The 15,382-nt window shown below is 33.7% G+C and overlaps 2 protein-coding genes across 3 annotated transcripts; both read left to right on the top strand.

The window, feature by feature from the left end:
* The first annotated feature begins 894 nt into the window (after positions 1 to 894).
* Positions 895 to 4,126, top strand: LOC145953899 (uncharacterized). Its single transcript, XM_083067677.1, has 2 exons — positions 895 to 3,224; positions 3,306 to 4,126. The coding sequence occupies exons 1-2, from the start codon at positions 931 to 933 to the stop codon at positions 3,619 to 3,621; spliced, it is 2,610 nt and encodes an 869-aa protein (XP_082923803.1). The 5' UTR covers positions 895 to 930; the 3' UTR covers positions 3,622 to 4,126.
* A 335-nt stretch (positions 4,127 to 4,461) lies between these two features.
* LOC145958462 (uncharacterized) lies at positions 4,462 to 7,394 on the top strand. Of its 2 annotated transcripts, XM_083075934.1 has the most exons (6): positions 4,464 to 4,691; positions 4,999 to 5,465; positions 5,554 to 5,689; positions 5,787 to 6,062; positions 6,135 to 6,239; positions 6,861 to 7,394. In XM_083075934.1, exons 2-6 carry the CDS (start codon positions 5,002 to 5,004, stop codon positions 7,317 to 7,319), a joined length of 1,440 nt encoding a protein of 479 aa, XP_082932060.1. In that variant the 5' UTR covers positions 4,464 to 4,691; positions 4,999 to 5,001; the 3' UTR covers positions 7,320 to 7,394. The 2 variants fall into 2 exon arrangements, with proteins under 2 accessions (XP_082932061.1, XP_082932060.1); XM_083075935.1 differs by lacking the exon at positions 6,135 to 6,239 and having other exon boundaries at positions 4,462 to 4,691.
* Positions 7,395 to 15,382: the final 7,988 nt, after the last annotated feature.

Consider the following 15,382-nt stretch of genomic DNA (forward strand, 5'->3'; position numbering starts at 1 on the left):
GGCTTGTTAATTTTATAAAGTTTAAATTCAAATTTTGAAATTTTCATCTGCTGGTAATCGATTACAACAAATGGGTGATCGATTACCAGAGAACCTTTTAATAAGTAAATTTTGAACCTATAATTCCCATTGTCTGGTAATCGATTACAATAAACAGGTAATCGATTACCAGAGAACCTTTTAATAAGTAATTCATTGTATGGTAATCGATTACAAGAAATGGGTAATCGATTACCAGAGAACCTTTTAATAAGTAATTCATTGTATGGTAATCGATTACAAAAAACGGGTAATCGATTACCATAGAACCTTTTAATAAGTAATTCATTGTATGGTAATCGATTACAAGAAATGGGTAATCGATTACAAGAAAACCTTTTAATAAGTAATTCATTGTATGGTAATCGATTACAATAAATGAGTAATCGATTACCAGAGAACCTTTTAATAAGTAATTCATTGTCTGGTAATCGATTACAAGAAATTTGTAATCGGTTACCAGAGAACCTTTTAATAAGTAATTCATTGTCTGGTAATCGATTACAATAAATGTGTAATCGATTACCATAGATCCTATAGGTAATCGATTACCACACTCTTAAAACAATAGTTTCCTCATTAAAACTTAAGATACACAAAACTTATATTTTCAAAACCTTGTTTATATATATATATATATATATATATATACTATGCCTCTATGTAAACGACTAATGTATGTGTTATTATTGAGTGGAGTAACTCCACTAAGTGTTATTGTTGAAGTGAACCCCTCATTGTCTCTATCTCTTTTCTCTCTCTCTCTCTCTCTCTATATATATATATATATATATATACACAAAATTCATTTAATGCTCATAGGAGTGTCACAGGAGAAAATAGATTAAAATTGTTATAATAATTAATTTTGTCTTATTATATGCATCAGAAATGAATATTCCGGAAAATAGAAGGTGGATGGATAATAGAGTGGATTGTCATAGAAGTATCACAGAAGAATTTATTGTCGGAATTAATGAATTTGTGAATTTTGCTTTGGAACACGATGAACATGATATTGGACAAGGGAAGATTAGGTGCCCTTGTAAGAAATGTAAGTGTAGGAGATATGAAACACCTAACTTAGTAAGGGTGCATCTTTGCAAGAAAGGATTCATGGCTAACTATTATCATTGGACAAATCATGGTGAACCAATACCCCCAATTCCTCCTATGGTTGCAGATCAATCATACTATGCTAGTAATGGGCCTAGGGAAATGTTTGATAATTATCAACAATTGGTCATGGATGCTGCTGGACCAGAAATTGGCACCCACCTTGACCAACATGATGATGACAACAACAACATAATGATGGAAGATCCAAACGTAGAGGCACAAAAATTCTTTCAAATGTTAAAGGATGCACAATCTCCTTTATGGGATGGTTGTGATAAATATTTTGTTTTGTCTGCTTCTTTAAGAGCTTTAACTTTGAAAACAGACTATGGTTTATCCGAAGGATGTTTTAATGAATGGATGCAATTTATGGGGGATATAATGCCAGATGACAATCGTTTTCCTAAAAATATTTACCAAGCAAAGAAAGCAGTTGCTGAATTGGGGTTAGGAAGTATGAAAATTGATTGTTGTCCAAGTGGATGTATGTTGTACTACAAGGAAAATGAGATGCTCCAAAATTGTAAAGTTTGTCAAAGGCAGCGATATAAACATTTTACAAGACGAGGTAAGGACAAAGTAGTGCCACTTAAAAGTATGTGGTACTTCCCGCTTGTTCCTAGGTTGAAACGATTGTATTCTTCAATGCAAACAGCTCATGAAATGAAATGGAATCATACTCATCAAAGAGAACCTAGTTCTTTGTCTCATCCCTCAGATGCAGAAGCTTGGAGACACTTTGATGAAACATGGCCTGATTTTGCTCAAGAGCCTCAAAATGTTCGATTAGGGTTGTGTGCTGATGGCTTTGCTCCATTTGACAAAACTGGTAGGACTTATTCTTGTTGGCCTGTAATTGTTACTCCTTATAATTTGCCACCGTGGTTGTGTATGAGAAGAGAGTTCATGTTCTTAACCATTATAATTCCTGGGCCATCCAACCCAAAGAATAAAGTTGATGTGTACTTGCGCCCCCTTATAGATGAATTAAAAATGCTATGGGATAATGGAGTTATGACTTATGATGTGTCCTTGAAGCAAATTTTTTTGATGAGAGTAGCTTTGATGTGGACGATCAATGATTTTACAGCCTATGGGATGTTAAGTGGTTGGATGACAATGGGAAGACTTGCTTGCCCAATTTGTATGGAAAATAATAGAGGGTTTAGCCTTGCATGTAGTAAAAAGACATCATGGTTTGATTGCCATCGTCGATTCTTACCACAAGATCATCCATATAGAAGGAATAAGACTTCATTTACAAAAGGCAAAGTTGAGGTTCTAACTCCTCCACGAAGGTTGAGTGGTGAAGAAATATGGGAAAGGGTACAACATCTACCAAGTATTGAAGAATCCCAAGAACAAAATCCATCAGGCTATGGGAAAGAGCACAATTGGACAAAACGAAGTATTTTTTGGGAATTACCATATTGGAAGACAAATCTTCTTCGACATAATCTTGATGTGATGCACATTGAGAGAAACGTATTTCTCAATATTTTGTTCACAGTCATGGATACCAAAGGAAATACAAAGGATACTATCAAATCTAGAAAGGACTTGGAAGTTCATTGTAAGCGTAGAGGTTTAGAACTACATGTCGGCAAGAATGGGAACCTTGTAAAGCCAAAGGCACAATATACATTAACCAAACAACAAAGACTAGCTGTTTGTCAATGGGTTATAAGTTTCAAGCTTCCAGATGGTTATGCTTCCAATTTGAGTAGGTGTGTTGACTTGAGGGAAGCAAAGTTATTTGGCATGAAAAGTCATGATTGTCATGTTTTTATGCAACGTTTGCTTTCAGTCGCATTCAAAGTGTTGCCTAAGCCTATATGGAACACTCTTACTGAGTTTAGTCAATTCTTTAGAGAAATTACTTCGTCCTTGCTTTCAGAAGAGAAGTTGTGCGTGTTACAAGATAACATTCCAATCATAATGTGCAAACTAGAACAAATATTCCCTCCAAGTTTTTTTGACTCAATGGAACATCTACCAATTCATTTAGCATATGAAGCAAGAGTTGGTGGCCCTGTTCAATATAGATGGATGTATCCATTTGAAAGGTTAGTTATTATTAATATTAAATCTATTACAACATCCTTATTTTTTTTTTGCTTGAATTTAAAGACTTACTTTTTTCATAGGTTTATAGGATCGTTAAAAAAGAAAGTTACAAACCAAGCTTATGTGGAAGGCTCAATTTGTAAAGCATATTTACTTGAGGAGATGTCCACATTTGCATCATATTATTATCCTTCCCATATTCCATCAAGGAGAACAAGAGTGTCACGAAATGATGACGGTGAACAATCTTCTTCATATCCTCCATTGTCAATTTTCAATTATCCATGTCGTCTTTTTGGGAAACATATCAATTCTACCTTGGAAGAGAAGGAAATGGAAGTTGCACATTTGTATGTGCTTTTAAATTGTCCAGAGGTGGTTCCTTACTTAAAGTGAGTATATTTAATATAAACATTGTGTTATAAATTTAAATCAAACTTAAAAATGATTAAATCCTAATCTTGGATATGCAGTATGTACTCGCATTTGTTACGGGAATTGGACCCTGAGATAAATGAAGCCAACCTACACAAGGAAATTTCCATGAACTTTTCTACTTGGTTTAAAACACATGTACGTGAAATAATTATTTTATTTCAAACAAGGTACCTTATTTTAATAGCTTTGACTAACAAAGTATCAAATGTAGGTGCTTAACCCTGATAATGCAATTGATGATGTGCTTTTAAGGAGTTTGGCATGGGGCCCTATTAGAAAAGTCACAAAATGGCCTAATTGTGCTATCAATGGATACAAGTTTGTAACTAAATCTCAAAATGAGGGAATGAGTACAACAAACCATCATGTTTGTGTGCGAGGAGGCCAATATGAAGTAATGGAAAATGATTATTATGGACTGTTAATTGATATTTGTGAATTGGAGTACATTGGGTGGCCTAACAAGAAGTTGGTTTTATTTAAATGTGACTGGTTTGATTCCAGTTCTCAAGGGACAAAAATAGATATTTATGGCAATGTTGAAATTAAAAAATCTAGGAGATATCATACCTATGATCCTTTTATACTAGCTCAACAAGCAGAACAAGTGTATTTTACATCCTTTCCTGAGGGACAACAAGGTTGGTTTGGTGTCATAAAAACCAAGGCACAAAATATAATTCAATCATTAGAAAATGATAAATTTGAAACAAATGTTGCTTACCAAGACGATGATCTACAACAAGTTCCTTTAGTTGTTTCAAATGATGATTTTCAACAAAGTCTTGTTGATAGTATGGGCATGGTAGAGGAAGTTCCAAATGACATAGAAGAAGAAGAAGAAGAAGAAGAAGAAGAAGAAGAAGAAGAAGAAGAAGAGGAAGAGGAAGAAGAAGAAGAAGAAGAAGAAGAAGAAGAAGAAGAAGAAGAAGAAGAAGAAGAAGAAGAAGAAGAAGAAGAAGAAGAAGAAGAAGAAGAAGAAGAAGAAGAATAAGAAGAAGAAGAAGAAGACATACAATTGACATCAAGTAATGAAGACGATTATGATGAAACTTATGAAGATATAGATTCAAATTAACTTAATCTCATGTTTCATATTGACTCTTTTATGTAATAGAAGAAGAAGAATTAACTTAATTTCATGTTTCATATTCACATCAAGTAATGTTGTAATTGTTGTTGATATGTGTGCATTAATAGACTTTGATGTCATAATCTTGTGGTTGTTGTGGATATGCATATATTACTATATAGTAGATATTATTTGTTAATCTTGAACTTATTATTGATGTCTTAATAAACTTTATTTGTTAATGTTCTACATTGTGTGTATAGATTATGAGCAATAACATGACTGATAGAGGAAGAGGGAGAGGCACTGGTAGAAGTATTAGTAGAGGTAGGGGAAGAGGGAGAGGTAGAGGTACCACCATTGTGCCACCACCTTCTACTTCTCAGCCAATACATTCTATTGGAGAACCCTCTCATTGTACTACACAACCTACACATGGTTCCACCTCCCAAACACCTACAACTCCCCAAAGTAACCAAGCTACACCTACCCCTCATGTTACTTCCACTTCCCAACCACATTTAGTTCCTCAAACTAACCAGTCTATACCTACCCCTCATGTTCCTTTAACACAATTCCCAAATATGATTGAAAGAACACAAACAAATCCCTCCATTGATGCTACTGGTAGTCCAATTGTTGGATCATCATCCTCTATTGATCCATCTTTAGAAATTGGAAGCTTTGACTCTGATGGACGTATTTGGATTCGCCCAGGTCCACAAAACACGTAAGTATGAATAATTATTTTCTTTTAGATCAATATAAACATGTTCCGTGTTATAAGTTATTTTAGTTCTTCTATTTTATTTTTATAGATTCGACCCACCAATTCACCCTACCCGTGAAATTTCAAGAATAATCAAAGGGAAGTTTGAAGGGTCATGGGAATCATATGGAGAGGTTAAAAGCACTAATGAAGGTGTGGCAAACATGTGGTTTGAAGAGTTTCAGGTATAAAGAACTACAAATATTATAATAACCATTTTATATTTTTCATTGCATTAAATTGCACATTGTTTAAATAATATTTTATAAATTTTTGATGTAGAGAAAGTTCAAGTGGCTGCCTGATCATGATGCACAAATAAGAAAAGCATTTGACCATAAAGCATCTGAAGGGCTTTCAAATGCTATGTATAGGGTGCGACGAGGCATTGATCAAGGGAGTTGGATTCCAAAGCAAAAACTTGTAGAACTTCAACAAAAATGGAATGATGAGAATTGGAAACATAAGTCAATGACTAATGCTAATAATAGAAATTCTTCTGATGGTTCATTGCATACTGGAGGATCCATTCCTACTTCTGAGCATTTTAAGAGATTGGTAAGTAATATTTACTTATTCTTTTCAGGAGCAAAATTTAAAATTAAACTATATTACTCTTTGTTCCTTCAGAAAATATCTACAGATATGACTCCAACATGTTGGGACCTATTCCAAAAGACCCATAAGACAGCAAACGGGAATACATGGGTGTCTTCCAAGGCAGAAAGGATAGCGGTAAGTTATAATTTTATATATATTGAATTATGAAGAACTTGATTGATTCTGTTAGAGAGATAATAATGATTATGTTTGCAAGACTTGACATATAATGGTTATATTAGAGACAGAACAATGGTTATGTTTCAACAATGGTTATGGTACTGTCAAAGTTGTCATGTTCTGTCCTTCACTGTCGACTTGACATATTAAGATAGGTTACAGTTAATGGTCTCAAAATTGCAAGCTATACCATTTATAGTATGTAATTTTTTTATATGATTTGAAATTTTTACTGAATTATGTGAACATAGAATCATTTCACCTTATTGGTTGTGCTCAATTTTAGTTTCATGTAATGTGAAGTGCTATCATCTCTACATCTTACTTTACTAATTGCTAAATTCAATGAGATTCATGTGTATGTGGTGTTGCATCTAGGTTTACAAGTTACTAATTTCATTGCAATTCATACTTATCTAGTGATGTGTTGCTCATAAGTTACATCTTAAACTTTTTACTAAGTATTTTTGTGTGTTCTTCTTGCATGATTCTTTGCATCATTCATGACATTCATGAGATCTTCTATTGTCATTATTAATGTTTATATACTTTTGTTTCTTACTTTTCTTTTTATAGAATGAGTATGAAAGACGGTTATCTGAAAGAGAGTCACAACAATTATCGGGAGATCATGCCGCCTCTAGTGTGCAATCTGAAAATAGTATTTTCTATGATGTTGTTGGTGGTGTGAACGATAAAGGAAGAATATTTGGTTTAGGTTCAGAGGCTGGGAAGTATAAACCTTCTTCTTCTACATTCTTAGAGGGTATCTCAACTCCTGAGTATCAACAAATGAAAAATCTTGTTTCAAATTTGTCTGAAGAAAACAAATCATTAAAAGAACAATTGCAAAGCCATGCAGATTTGATTCATGCTTCACAGGAAGAGTCTCGGTTGGTTCGTGAGCAGCTGAAGCAATTTATGGAGATGTTTTCTCAATCTTCTCGTCCTCTCCAACCTCCTCCTACACATGATGCTGACACAGTACAATCTGATGATAATGAGTTAGATGATGATCATGATATAGATGTTTAGGGATGCATTATCTTTTACTATTATGTTTACTATGCTTTAAACTTATAATTTGTTATGTTTAAGTTTTACTATAGTACTTATTTGTATGTATGGTATGCTTGACTTTCTTGTATTATTTGTATTTAGTTACATGTTTTTATAAAATTGAGAAATTTTTCTTAATTATTTATTTTGTTAATTTTTTTAAACAATTACACAATAAATTCAACTTCTTTGATTAATTAATAAATTATTTGTTAATCACAATTATAGGAGAAAAATATATTTACAAATTTACGAAAAAATAATTTGCAATTTGTGACGGATTTTATTTATCACCGATGGATTTCATTCAGTACAACGGTTTGTGACAGATTTCGCAATTATTCATCACAAATTTAGTCATCAAAGATGCCCAGTTTGTGAGGGATTCACAACCCAGTTAGTGACGGATTTTATCCGTCGCAAATTGTGACAGATTTTGTGACGGAGTCACATACCTCTCAATCCCTCTCAAACAGCGAGGGATTTAATCCCTCTCAAATAGCGAGGGATTCATTCATCTCTCAATCCCTCTCAAACAGCGAGGGATTTAATCCCTCTCAAATAGCGAGGGATTCTTTGTGAGGGATTTTGTGTCATCACAATTTGTGACGGACTCACATACCTCTCAATCCCTCTCAAATAGCGAGGGATTTAATCCCTCTCAAATAGCAAGGGATTCATCACAATTTGTGAGGGATTCATACCTCTCAATCCCTCACAAATTGCGAGGGATTTAATCCCTCACAAATTGCGAGGGATTTTTAATCCCTCACAAATTGCGACAGATTTTTATTAATTTCTAAACATATATTGTTACAAATTAGTGACGGAAATTATATTATTTGTGATGCCTTAATTCCGTCACTAATTGTGACGGAGAAAATAATCCGTCACTAAATATTTTGTGACGCCAAATTTTGTGACGGAATCATTTCCGTCACAAATTCCGTCACTAACTTATTTGTGACGGATTTTATGAAGATTAGTGATGGATTTTTTCCCTCTCTAATTTTAATTTTTCTAGTAGTGATGCACGTCCTTTTTTGTATTGTGATGCGCGCGGGGCATCGATTTTGTAATGATTTTTTTAAATATTTTGTAGTTATGTGTGGTGGAGAGGTCCCGTGATAATGAGATATCAAAATCTATCTGTTTCCTTCGTTTCTTTCCTTGTTAAGGTTTTTTATTTATTTATTTTTTATTTTTTTATATATAAATTTATAATTTTATTTTATGTTGGATGCTTTCATTTGGATCTTTAGCTTGGATGCTTCCATCCTTAGCCTAGGGATTCTCCTACCATTCCATTCATCTTCTTCCACCATTTGAACCGTGGCAAGCTCAAGGAAAAGGTCTTCACATTCGGAGAAGGTCAAAAGGAGCAAGAACACTTCACTTACTCCAACCTACTCCATCATTTTTATATACCTTTATATACCTTTCTAGCCAGCAAGAGCCTCTTCACTATCTCCTAAAAAATGGAAGCAAATAATTGTACTCTTCACTAACTTTTAACTACCATAAATTCTAATCACTTTTACACCTTCCATGGCCATCTCCAACACTATTCACTATCCATTCTCTCAAATTACAACCCAACTCTCATCATACAAATAATGTTTCATATCATTAGGAAATGGGAGATAGAAACGAGGTGTTGCGAATGTGCTACACTTAACAAAATTTAGATATTGGTAATGACTAAGTGCTATGGTGAAGGATTTCTTTTAATATATAAATGCTCAACAAATCTAATGTATTGCTTAGAAGCTATGTGTGACACCCTTCTACCCCATAATAGATAAGTAACAACAATAAGAATAATTCAATAAATATAACATCAAGAAGGGTCCACATATTTTAATAAAAACTCATAGGTTCACAAGTCTTGAAATAAATAGAAATAATAATAATAATAATAATAATAATAAAGTTTTACTCTTAAAAGAAAATTATCAAGGTCTCTAAAGAAAAATGAAAGGGGTCCAGAATTTACAAATATAAGGTGAATATAAAACTCCTAAAAATAGTCTCCTCAAACGACAAATAACAATTCATAACTAAAGCATCCTAAATTCATGCCCCAATGTCACATCCTATCAGAGCAGAACCCTTTCCCTTTAGAACTCAACACTATGAGTGCCTTCATCTTCACCTAAAAGAAAACCACATAAAAACAGGACGGTGAGAGATAGATAAGATCATATATGAACATAGAGCTACCCAATTCCCACCCCACACCGTGCACCAAAATATCATCATTAACTATAAACAACAAATACATCTCATATAATTACCAAACATCATTTTTTTTTCAATCATACAAGCTTTCATACACATGCTCACTATATGCTCAAACACATCTCCTCTCCTAAGAGTCTCAACTTGGCACTCCGCACAATGGGCGTACCTCGTCAATTCCCTTAGTTGTTGCCAATGCGGGCATACCGTTCTCACACCCTCCCAGGGCCGGTATGTTGCACGGTTAAACACCCAGCGGCCCGTGCAAAGGCAATCCACCCACCGTTAAACCCTTTGTGGCCAGTGAGCTGCGCAGTTAAACACCCAACGGCCCACGCATGGAATGCCTCCCGTCATGGTCCCCCCTGTCTCAACCCCTCTCCGGGCCCAGGGTCCAATGCAATATAGCCACGTCTGGCTTCTCAAGCACCACATGCAACTCATAAGTCTCATGCAACTCATGCATCCCACGTAACTCATAATTAATGCATCTCCATTATATAACATCATCACATGTCAATAACAATCCATGCAATATCATCCTCACATGCTAGGTACCTATCATTAAGTTATCAACATCATAGACCACAAATTTCACATAATTCTTCACACACATCACAATATCTATGACATTCAGTTAATAATTTAACCATAAATCGAGATATACATATCCTTTCTAAGTGATACCAACTCCATTAGAATCCTAACATCAATATCTACAACTTTCATGAAGAACACAAATCCTAATAAAGTCGTTTAGGTTACCATTCAGGGCTCACAAAAATTGATGTTGTGGTTCGCACACAGATTGGAAGGCTCAAATTGCAAATCACATAACTTGATCAAATATTAATATTTGTACACGATTCTTGTTTCTAAAGGGTAGCCCCAGATGTCTAGTTTCTAACAAAACAAACGGCACTCGAGTTGGATAACTACACAGAAAGATATCGCAAAATTACAAACGTATGTCGGGGTCCCGACGCCCGACGCCCAAAACTGGCGCTGAGCGCCCAAATCTCTGCCCAGACTCCCCTCTGTGAAATTAAACCTGCGTTTTACGAGTTCCAACAAGGTTTTTACCAATTTTCACTACTTCTACACCCCGTTGGTTCAGTTTAACTCCATTTATATTCTTCATACGTTCCAAATCAATCCATACACATCTCAAGCCTCAAAAATTGGTTTCCATTGGTTTTACAAAAAAAAATCTAAACTCTTCTTAACACATAAAATTCAAGTCATCAAATTTAAGGATAAAGAATTAACAAGAAAGCGCCAATGGAATTCAAAGACAATTCAAGAAATAAGTTCTTCCAAATGAATTAAGAATTTAGAACATCGATTGCACAGATAATCGTTCAGAATTTTAAATAGAGTTCCTAGAGGGACTTAGGGATTGCCCTCACTACCCGAACACCCCTATATTCACATATGAAGAAACTCATCTCCCCCGTACCTGGATGAGCAGAAGATGAATGGTCTTGGTGTGATCTAAGATCGTTCCTGAGTACTCTTCCTTAGAGCTCTTTGTTTCTCCTCTTTTTTTCCCTAACCCTTCAAAACGCAAATGAGGCAGATAAGGTTAACACCACCTGACTCCTTTCTTTAAATTAATCCATTGGACTGGGTCAACCCAACCCATTTTCCTTCTCTTCTAACCCACTTCTAATTTTCCTCAAAATAATTAAATAAAATAAATACATGTATATTATAAAATATTTTTTCTCTATAATAATAATATATTTCTGACCCTAAATATAATAATATAATTTCAATAACAAAATATCATATAAAATCAACCTTCTCTTAAAACATATAAATATTTATTTAAAAATGCTAATAAAAATACTTATTTAATACGTACAAAATAATTGTCCAAAATAATAATTATTTAAAACGTACAAAATAATATTTCTCTATAATTATTAAAATAATTATGACCAAATACTATCTAATAATAATAATAACCTTTTTAAAAATTGAGGTGTTACACTATGCGCATATACCTCTATTTAATATTTTGGTCATATTTTATATATGAGTTTAGGTACCTCTTATACCTCTATTTAATTATTTTATCTTTGTTGATAAAAAAAATTAAGAAGAAGAAAAATATGAATTTATAAAAAATTCAGTGGTATGAACTCTTTGAGCAATAATTAAAAGTAAATCTATGAAAATTCAAATTCAAAATAAATAATATTATACCAATGTGGAAATGTGTGACGAAAATTTGTGACAAAAATTTGTGACGGATAAAATGACGTCACTAATAGTGACGACTTTTGTGACGAAAATTTTATTTTTGTGGCGGATTACTTATTTTTAGAGTTTGTGACGGATTTTGTGATGGAAAAATTTCCGTCTCTAATAATTCCGTCACAAACGGGGTCACTAATAAAAAAAAAATTGCGACGGATTTAGTGACGGATTTTGATTCCTCTCTAAATATTTCGTCACAAATTCTGTCACAATCTGTGAGAGATTATGTATCCCTCTCAAAATAGAAAATTTTATTGTACAATTATTATATTTAAGAATTATGTATAAATAAAAAATATTTTGCTAAAAAAATAATTAAAAAATTATGAAACTAAAATATTTTTTTCATCAAAAGATTAAAAATTAAAACATAAGAAATGAATTAATTTAAATAATAAGTTGTCATTTTGAAGTATAAGAAATTAAAATATGAATTAGGAAAAAACTTTTAATTTAAAAATACTTATGAAATTATAAAAAGACAATATTATTTTGCATTTTAACTAAAAAAGCTAAAAATAAATATATAAAAGTATATTTATAAATTATATATAATTATATATAACTATATATATATATAGTTATATATATATATATATAATGGTTGTGTGACACCCTCTACCCCATTATTAATATACAACAAATGTAACAATAAGATATTACTTTTCTTCTTTTTGGGTAAATAAAATCTTTCATAGTTGACAAATATTTCAAATATAACAAGGTAGAAGATTCACATTCGTAACTCATAAATCATAACTCCAGTGTAAAAATTATAAAAGAAAAGAAGTTAAGATTTTCAATACAATTTAGTGTAAAACAAGAAATCATATATATACAAATAATAATAAAGGAAATATAAATTAACTCCAGTAAAGGTGGCAGTGCCTCCTAGTTAGGAATCAATTTATATTTTCCAAATCATGTAATAAAATATAACAAAGATATTCATTCTGGTCTTTTATCAAGAACGTTCAAATTACAATTCTTAACATACAATTTCCTTGAATTATAAACTTTATCTACGTTATCTCTTCGTTAGAAATTACAAAGAAGAGAAACTAAAGTTATTAAAACAATAACATATTAAACTAAAAATAACTATGCCCCGATGTCACATCCTATCAGAGCATGCCCCACTGAAGCCTTAAGCTTCATCACCAACATCCCCATGATTCTGATCATCTGCAACATAATTTAAAACATATACAAAAACAACAAGGGAGTGAGAAACATCTCACTCAGTTTCAGGTGCAGAAATAAAGGTTAAATAGCCCACACACACACAACAAATATAAGTCACATGTAAATAACATACATAAATAATCAAATATCACATATATATTCATTTATCATGCTATGATGTCATGGACTCAACTCATAAATGCATGCGTGTGGCGCCATACGGAAGATTCACAATTCATCGTTGGTGACCCTAAGGTACACCTTGTTAGTCGTGGGTGACCATAAGGTACACCTTGTTAGCATGTTACATCGTGGGTGACCATAAAGTACACCTTGTTAGTCGTGGGTATGCGGCCTCAGCGGCACACCTGGAGTAATATATGCATATGATGCATGTCATACATTTATAATCTCATGGACTCAACATTTAACTTATTACATAATTTCATTTAATACATCATGTCCTCATTTTTCATAGTCTCATAATCATAGTTTGTCTCAATAATCCATTCTTAAGTCTCATGTCATTTGTCCATATTTCACTAGGTCATGTCATAAATACTCCTCATAAGGTCCGCACAGGAATTCACAGAGATCCAGAGAGCATTCTTGTTCATATTAAACTTCATTTATTATTAACATTAATTTCATATTCATTTATTACTTTCAACAAAGAACAAAGTATAATAAATAGAAAATCGGACAGAACAACGGCACCTTCAACAAAAACAAAGTAGAGTAAATAGAAAATCAAACAGAACAACGGCACCTTCAACAAAGAACACAGTAAAGTAAATAGAAAATCAAACAGAACAACGACATCTTCAACAAAGAACAAAATAGAGTAAATAGAAAATCAGACAGAACAACGGCAAGGGATTGGGGGCCAATTCGACAAACAACTATCCAACAATTATCCCCACACCCTTGAGCGAGGTTCTCACTCCCCCCCTTACCTGGATAGGCGGAGTTGGAACTTGGGCAGGGTCTCCTCCTCTGGATCCCCTTTTTCTTCCCTCTCTTTCTTTCTTTCTTTCTTTCTCTCTCTCTCTCTCTCCTCTTTCTCTCTCTAAGATTACCACTTCTTGCTCAATATAAATTTTTCACCCCCCTTGGCCCTATTTATAGGCAATCTGACGCACCCGGAACGACCCGTACTGATTTCGGAACGGCCCGTTCCGGATCCTTCAAACATGGGCAAATTTTTCAACTGGAACGGCCCGTTCCAAAATCGGAACGCCCGTTCCCAAAAAGCAGAACGGCCCGTTCTGAAACCAGAACGGCCCGTTCTCAATCTCAGCAGAACGCCCCGTACTGCTTCCAGAACGGCCCGTTCTCCGTACCAGAACGGCCCGTTCCAGGCCCGTTCTGGGTCTTTAAAAACAAGCATATTCCTTCTTTTGGAACGGCCCGTTCTGCATTTGGAACGGCCCGTTCCGAAACCCAGAAATACCCTTGTCCCTTTATTAAAATTACGAAAATGCCATCAATAATTACGAAAATGCCATTATTAATAAAAATATCCTTTTAAGGAATTGGGGTGTTACAATTCTCCCCTCCTTTTAGAAATTTCGTCCCCGAAATTTACCTGAAAACAAAAATAGATAAGTTTCTCGCATCTTGCTTTCTAACTCTCATGTAGCATTTTCTTCAAAATTTCCTTATTGATGTACAACTCTATCAATCTCTCCAAGAAATGTCTAATGTTAATAAGTTCAAGGTGAGCAGACCTGGTAAGCCTATCCATTAATCCAAATAAGATCAAATTTCTTAAGAATATCATACATAACTACAACTAAATCCATAGATACAGAATCTTATTTTCAAATTAGAACGTCTAAAGGTTGTATTAAATCTGAAAGTTTTTGGTGTTCGACCTTAGCTTTCTAACATACTAAGCAAGCATACACAAATTCCTCCACTTCCTCCGTCATCTTAGGCCACCAAAACATCTTCTTAAGATATTGATACATCTTAGTAACTCCTAGATGAATACTAAGACTGCTCTTATGACCTTCTTCCAAGATTGCTCTCTTAAGTTCTAGCACATTTGGAATATACAACCCATCCTTAAATCTCAACACTTCATCCACTCCAAATTTAAACTTACTTTCTACACCTTGATTCAACTTCTCTACTTCTCTTTAGACCATCATGTTTCCGCTGCGCCACTCTGATACATTTCAGTAACTCTTAAATAAATGCTAAAAATATTCTTATGTCCTTTCTCTAAGATCATCTTCCTTAATTTTGGGTTTACTAGGCACATAGATTATATCCTTGTATCCCGAAACACCATCAACTTCCACTTGTAAAAGGCTATTTATATTTCTACCAATCTTTTTCAC

This window comes from Cajanus cajan, chromosome 1, assembly GCF_000230855.2.
Source record: "Cajanus cajan strain Asha chromosome 1, NIPB_CcT2T_4, whole genome shotgun sequence".
Taxonomy (NCBI): domain Eukaryota; kingdom Viridiplantae; phylum Streptophyta; class Magnoliopsida; order Fabales; family Fabaceae; genus Cajanus; species Cajanus cajan.